Source organism: Varanus komodoensis, unplaced genomic scaffold (assembly GCF_004798865.1).
Source record: "Varanus komodoensis strain SLA01 unplaced genomic scaffold, ASM479886v1 scaffold1, whole genome shotgun sequence".
Classification (NCBI taxonomy): domain Eukaryota; kingdom Metazoa; phylum Chordata; class Lepidosauria; order Squamata; family Varanidae; genus Varanus; species Varanus komodoensis.
Genome location: NW_025335268.1, coordinates 28,645,026 through 28,652,283, shown reverse-complemented (window position 1 = coordinate 28,652,283; position 7,258 = coordinate 28,645,026). Strand labels below are relative to the sequence as shown.

The window sequence follows — 7,258 nt, the reverse complement described above, 5'->3', positions numbered from 1 at the left end:
AACTAGTGAGGAGGTCGGATGACAAAAGAGAAGTAAATCTCGCCACCGAAACAAAATACCACCCTTTCGTAGCTTCTTTTGTACATTATATTCGAAAGGGGGCGTGTGTGATTATTTCAAAGTGCTGTCACGAAAGAAAAAGGGGAGCATCCCTTCACTCCTTCCTTCCTTCCTTCATTCGAAGTTTTAAGTTTCCTCCGCATCTCAGTACCACGCATGAACTTTATGAAGGCAACGGAGAACCGGAAGTCTCGCTGGAGATTCAGTGAGACTGGGCCCTCTGGCGCTGTTGTACGAGTAGGAAGCGGAGGAGGCCGTGCAGTCGGGTTAGTGGCGCTGGCAGGGCGCGAGCGTTGGGACGGCAGCGGCTTGCCAAGCCTTCCGGGTGTGGCTTCTTGCTCCGAAACGGGCGCTCAGCCGCGGCGCCCCGGGCCGAGCGCAGTTTCGTCTGGGGTGTCCTCTGCCTCCTGCGGGCAAGGATCGGGCGCCCACCTTTTTAGCATGGCAAATGATGGCTACGCCAGTAGTTTCCAGTTTCACCACAACAGGAGGTTAAGCCTGTAGATTATCAAATAATTTATTGTCTTTCCTTAAACCTGGGTCCTTGTACACGGACTCGAGTGGGCAGAATGCAAACTTTCGTTTTTGCGAACTCATTTCTGCAGTTTCTGTTTATCTGGCCCTAAAATGCCACCTGGTTGGAAGCAATGTACATTGTGCACTCAGTTGCCATGCATAATATGGCACGAACTATGATTCATGTGGGTTGAAATGCTGCTGTCCATTGAGATTTTATTATAAGAAATATGTGCAAACTCCATCTTTCATAATTTTTCTACCATTTATGGACAAAGCCTCTATGTACAAATAACTGAACATAATGGCTAGACTTCAACTTTTGCCTTTCCTGCCATAGTCAGTGTGGATGGGATAGAAGTAGCAGTGTCCTGCAGCCTGCAAAACTATTGAATGAAAGCCAGAAAAATTAAAAAGATGATGAGAAATGATACAGAATAGTGCTGTGGCCCTTGATAGACATAACTTATACTGATATCTTGAGAAACAGGGTGGATTGTTGGATAGAACAGTATTTAAGCACTCAGCTAGTTGCTAGTGGTGGTGAGGAATTGCATGTGGGTGATTTAGCAGGCTTGCAGATGAAGGCTGGAAACAGTGGGCTGCAGAACAGACTTCTCTGCTAGTTCCTGCAGACTAGCAGACATTTTTGCAGGCTAGAAACTTTTGTGGATTCATTTATAGCACCAGTATGAATTATTAAGGCTATACTCGGATGGAATATTTGAGTTTCTTAGCTCAACCCTACACTTATACAGATCACTATATATGGCAAAACCTAGTGTCATGGAGGGCATTGGAAAGAACCTCGTGGTTGTGCACCTATGAAGCACATTAGTTACATCTATAAACATTAACTTCATGTTAGATTTAGATTGCTTCAAACATTACAATGAAAAGGGCCTTGTAAGTTGCACGTGAAGAGCAGGAATTTTAAAAACATAGAGCTCGGAAATAAACCCACAGGCAACTTTTAAAGCTGCACATTCACTATCTTTAATCACCATTTTTAAAAGTAGAATGTACTTAATGTAACACTTCAGATATAGTTTGTAACTGAAAATGTGAGAAATCAGCAGTGTGAAAAAAAAGATACCGGCCTAATTAAAAGGTGTAGTAAATTTCTTAACTATTTGTGTTAAAAATCAGGGGAATTTCTTTTCAGTAACATAAAAGAAAGTGTTACATCATCAAAACCCAGAATTACCATATTTGCTTCTGGAGAGATACTGCCTTTTTAAAAGACCCCTAGACTTTGAAAAGAAAGGATGGTTAGCTGAAATTTTAATGACTCTGCTCTCATAAGTATTTATTTATTTATTTAGGAGACTTGTATGCCATTCATCACAGTAGGACATTTTGAAGCAATACTGTTTGAAGGGCAGGGGGCTTTTGGCAATAATGGACATGATCCGGCTTAATTTAAACGTTTGTTCCTCATTTCTTCCTTTCTTGTTATTTTAAGGAAACGGAGGGAAGGTCTTTGGGGTGGGGACCTGGGAGGATACCATGGCATGCGATAAATACCGCGCCAGCAGGTATAGCTGTGTGACACCAGCGTATTTTGAAAAAGTATTTTCAAAAAGTATTTTGAAAGCATGGTTCTGTTCTGTCCTTACATTCTTTAAATTTCCAGTAAGCAGAGATTCCACCTTTTATCATGCAGCAGAGTTGGGAAAAGTGTAGAAAGAGGCAACTGAAGTGATCAAGAAGCTAGAACAACTTCCCTATGTGGAAAGGTTACACCATCTGGGACAGTTTAGCTTAGAAGAAAGGACACGAGACGTGAACAGAATTACACACAGTGTGCAGAAAATGAAAATGAATAGGGAAGCACTTTCCCCTTTCTCTCATAGTTCTAGAATCTGGGGTCATTCCAGATCAGAAAAAGTGAAAGGAATTACTTCTTCACACAGCACATAAACCATGACTTTCACTTCCGCAAGGTATAATGATGGGCACCAATTTAGATGGCTTTAAAAGGGAGTGTAGAAGTTTCTTGAGGGCCAGGTTATCAACAGCCACTAGCCCTGATGAATATATGCTACCTGCAGTATCAGGGTCAGGAGACCTATATACGCCAGTTGCTGGGAGGCATGGATGGTAGGTGCTGTGGCTCTCGTGTCCTGTTTGTGGGTTTCCTGTGGGTAGCTGGTTGGCCACTATCTGAACAGGATTCTGGGTTAGATGGTCTCTGGTCTGATCCAGGACATTAGTATGTTTCATCATCCTGGAGCATTGGCTGTGGTGGCTGGGTCCTATAGGAGTTGGTGTCCACAACATCTGGTGAGCCACAGGATCCCTTAGGGTCATATCGCTTTTGAACCCATGCATTTAATCGTACAAACAAATTTATTCAATCATCTAGCTATTTCAACAAAAATATGTTTTGGCATAGACTGATTGGTTTCATACGGAAGGAACATGGTACAGAACTGCATGTAGCATAAAGCACTGGCATGTCTGCGCAAGAGCCAGTGAAATCAAAGGCAGTAGTGCGAGAGCAGCCACATGAAAACGATTCCTTTTCATTTCAGTGTTGAATTGTGGCTATTTCTGTTAAAGTAAGCTTTATACGTTTGGTAACCCGGATGATACACAGTGGAAAGGGTAGGAGATTGAATTGAGTTTACATGTTGAGTATTTGAGGGTAAAGGGATGTCAAATCATTCACATCAGGGCTATTTTTCATAGCTCTTAGCAAGGGTACAGTGAGGGGAAGAATGAGATACAATTATGATAAAAAGGTACAGTCAGACTTCCAAAGAGCTGTTTGAGGTATGTCAGTCTCCAGTGGGACTTTTGACTTGCCTTCCTATTCAACAGCTGCGTTCAGCAAAATGTTATAGACTGCTTTCAGAAGGCTAATCAGTTTCAAAAACAGAGTGTTGTGCAGCATTAATGGCTGCCGTTCAAGAAACACAAGCTTGGGTGCATGGTACTAACTGGGTCATTCCTTGGATCCTGAAATGTTCCATCTGCTGCATCTAATGGAAGACCAGGGCTATGCAGATGGAACTAGTACACTGATCTTCTATGGCTTTATATAGTGCTTGTGTTGCTTTTGTTTTTATGCGGTGTTAAGTCATCTTTGACTTATGGCAGCCCTACTGTATGTATGAATACTCTCCAGAGTGCCTTGTCTTTGACAGTCCTGCACAGCTCTTGAAAACGCAAGGCTGTGGCTGGCTTTCTTCGTGGAAATGATCCATCTCGTATTTGGTCTTCATCCTCTTCCTCTGCCTTCAACCTTCTTTAGCATTGCTGTATTCTCCACTGTGTGACTTCAGTTTTAGTATTTTTACTTACAGATAGCATTCTGGCTTACTTTGATCTAGGCTCTGCTTGTTCAACTTTCTGTCAGTACAGGATACTCAGCTTTCCTCCAGCACCTTGTTATGAATGCATCAATTTCTTCCTGTCAGCTTTCTTCACTGTCCAGCTTTCACATCCATACATAGAGATCAAGATAGCGTGGATGATCTTGGCCATGGTATCCAGTAAAACATCCTTATACTTGATGATCTTTTCTTGTTCTTTCATTGATGCTTTTCCAATTCTCAGTCTTCTTGGCTGCAGTCTCTGTTTGAATTGATGACTGGGCCAAAGTATGCAAAATTGTATTTTTGTGTACAATTGATTATATCTGTAGAATGTCTTTTCCGTTAATATCATCGTGGAAGAAGCCTTAATCCAGCAGGGAAAAACATGATTGCTCTGTGTTTCAAATACTAATGACAAGTTTCTCACATCTCATACTTGTTTTGGACAGTAATTTGGTAGACAAAAACATCTTTTCAGATACCCAAGTGATACAACTATGTATGCTTCAATGAAGTGCAATCTCATCAGTTGTAACAACATTCTTTCCCAAGTGAAGAACTACAAAATCTTGTTGAGTCTACACAAATGAATGGATTTTCTCAATAAAAATACTGTAATACAAAGTGCTTTGGGATGACCTGGTCTTGAATGAACAATTGAGATCCATTCTGGATGGAAATGAAAATTGCTAGAACTGGCATGTTGATAGGGATCAACACAGCTGCTGAAGGTTTGAACTCTTCTTCAGGCTGTGGCTATAGGGATGTCATGATGAGCACCCACACTTCAAAATTCATCATTACTGCACTGGTACTTGATCAATCCAGTCCTCCTCAGACAGTTGAGATATCTTGACTTGCTTTGGAGGGACAACCAAGAAACAAAAGTGTTCTTACAAAAAGTGTGTGCAAACTGGATAGTGTGGAAGGGCCTTTTAAAGGTTTGGAAATAGTTTCACATACTAAGGAAAATAGTTTCAGTTTATGGTATCCCCTACCTGGTGCACTCCAGTTATATTGTACTACAAGTCCCATCTTGAAAGGCCCTGTTGACTGGAGATTATGTGAGATGTAGTCCAACATATCTTGAATGGCTCCAGGCTAGGAAAGGCTGCTTTAAGTAATTTCTCCTTGTAATGGCCTTGTTTACTGAAACTGTCTTAATTCATATTTCTCTTATTTCCTTTTGTAGATTGCTGCAGAATTTGAATTTTGCGTAGAGCTCAAGTATGGGTGTTAGAGGCTTGCATTGGTTTGTGACCAGTACCTGTCCAGGTGGGTGTATGGTAGTGAACCTGAAAGAAATGGCTGAAAACCATCAGAGCAAGTATCCTGGATCAGTCCCTGTTTTGGTGGTAGATGCGATGTCTTGTCTTCGACAGTGGTACACACCAGAATCTTGGGTGTGTGGTGGCCAATGGTGTGAATATCTTTCTAATCTGGATGGTTTCATAAGGGCCTTCTCAGCAGCTGGTATCAAACTGGTGTTCTACTTTGATGGCCTGGTGGAGCAGAAGAAGCGGGATGAATGGGTCAAGCGGCGATTAAAAAATAACAAAGAAATAGCCAGGATCTTTCAGTTCCTCAAGATCAATAAGCAGCAGCCTGGGAGAGGAATGTTCTTTATTCCTTCTGGGTTGGCCACTTTTACATGCTTTGCTTTGAAGACCCTTGGTCAAGAGACACGATGTTCACTGCAAGAGGCAGACCATGAAGTGGCATCTTATGGACTGCACAACAATTGCTTGGGAATCCTTGGAGAAGACACTGACTATCTGATTTATGACACAGTTCCCTATTTTTCCATTAATAAGCTCTGTTTAGAGAAACTAGAAACTATCACGTACTCAAGACAGAATCTTTGCAGTATGCTGGGCCTCTGTTTAACAGATCTTCCCCTTTTGGCCTGCATCCTTGGCACAGACATCATACCAGAAAGGGCTATGGAAAGTTTTCGGAATAAATGCATAGCTTCATCATCTGGAAAAAGTCAGTGCTCTGATAAAAGGTCAAGCATGATTCTAGCTGTGGCCAATTACATTTCAACTATTCCACGCTCATATGATAGTGTGATCACTTTGGCAGAAATGTTGCCTCAGGGATTGGACAAGACTATACTTTACCAAGGAATAGAATCTTACCTCCTGCCTGGGCAGCAGTCTCCGTGGCTTCCCTGTGACTTCTCACATCACTCAGTAGCATCAACGCAACAAGAAGTGCCACTGTGTTCAGATCAGGAAATCTTTCAGGTAACTTTTTTTTTTTCATATACAGTAGTCACGAATGTCCTGGTTTTGCTTAGCTTGCTACACATATTCTGTCTTGAGTTATATTTGCATATTGTATTCATATTCTTAAAAAATTCAGTTTGTGAAGCAACCAGTAGCCTTACCTTTTCTCTTATTGATGCAAGTCTTTTGTTTAGGAAATGTATTAATGTGCCCATTCCCCCTATTGTTAAATCCTCATTAGTCTCCCGAAGTTATAAAATGTGAAATGAGAACAACAAAAATGAAGAGAGCCCTTTTGTTCTTCTGAGAACAGATAGCAAAACAGCAACACGTGAGAGCCGAAAACTATATGGTGTACAACATCCTGAGTTCTGGAGAAGTTGAATGTAGCAATACATTGGAAGATGAACAGGATGCAGAACTTCCTGGACAGGCACGTATCTACCAGCTTGCCCGTCAGCATATCTATTCAATCCTGCTGGAATCTGTAAAAGGTAAAGGCTGTACTGGAATTTACTGTGTAATTTTTGAGGTTGGGAGCAAAGAGCACTTGCTGGACCACATTTTTACTCAATTGTGTTTCAAAAGATGTTTGTGAATAGTGGAATCCACATTTGAGAGTCTCACATCTGTATGAAATTTAGGCCTTGGTGCTGTAGGCATTCTACATGTAATTAATAAGGAGAAGACCATTAGAAATAATTAAAACAGGAACAGTGTGCATTTGCATGCTGCTGCATAGTTGAACTTTTTAAGGAATTTTTTAATGTGCTGTAATAAAATACTGATGAAAGCTGTTACTGATCAGAAAGCAGAGCAAAATGGTTATGTTTAGACTAACTTAGGAGATTAAAAAGAGCCCGAAACATTTTGTTGTTTCAGCAACAAACAAACAAAAAATTCTAAGGGGTTGAAATAAAAATCCTAGGTTAAATTGAGAGGATTGCCCCCATAGCGTTTCTTCCTTTTTCAAATTGATAGCCAATAATAGTGCTAAACAATGAATTTTGTGTTAGAAATATAGCAGGAAGTATGTGTGTGTGTCTTCTCAAACTGTACAGACAGTCAACACAGAATTTAGGAGGAGAATGTTGATACATAGGTTTTTTGGATTCTCAAAGAGTGCAA

The 7,258-nt window shown here is 41.0% G+C and overlaps 1 protein-coding gene across 4 annotated transcripts in view; it reads left to right on the top strand.

The window, feature by feature from the left end:
* The first annotated feature begins 284 nt into the window (after positions 1–284).
* The window catches only part of FAM120B (family with sequence similarity 120B), a 39,583-nt gene continuing 32,609 nt past the window's right edge, over positions 285–7,258 (top strand). For 2 of the 4 annotated variants that reach the window (XM_044420962.1, XM_044420934.1), the window contains exons 1-3: positions 344–385; positions 5,092–6,148; positions 6,444–6,624. In XM_044420962.1, the coding sequence (XP_044276897.1) occupies positions 5,129–6,148; positions 6,444–6,624 (1,201 nt within the window). In that variant the 5' untranslated portion in view covers positions 344–385; positions 5,092–5,128. The other 2 variants (XM_044420944.1, XM_044420952.1) reach the window with 2 other exon arrangements.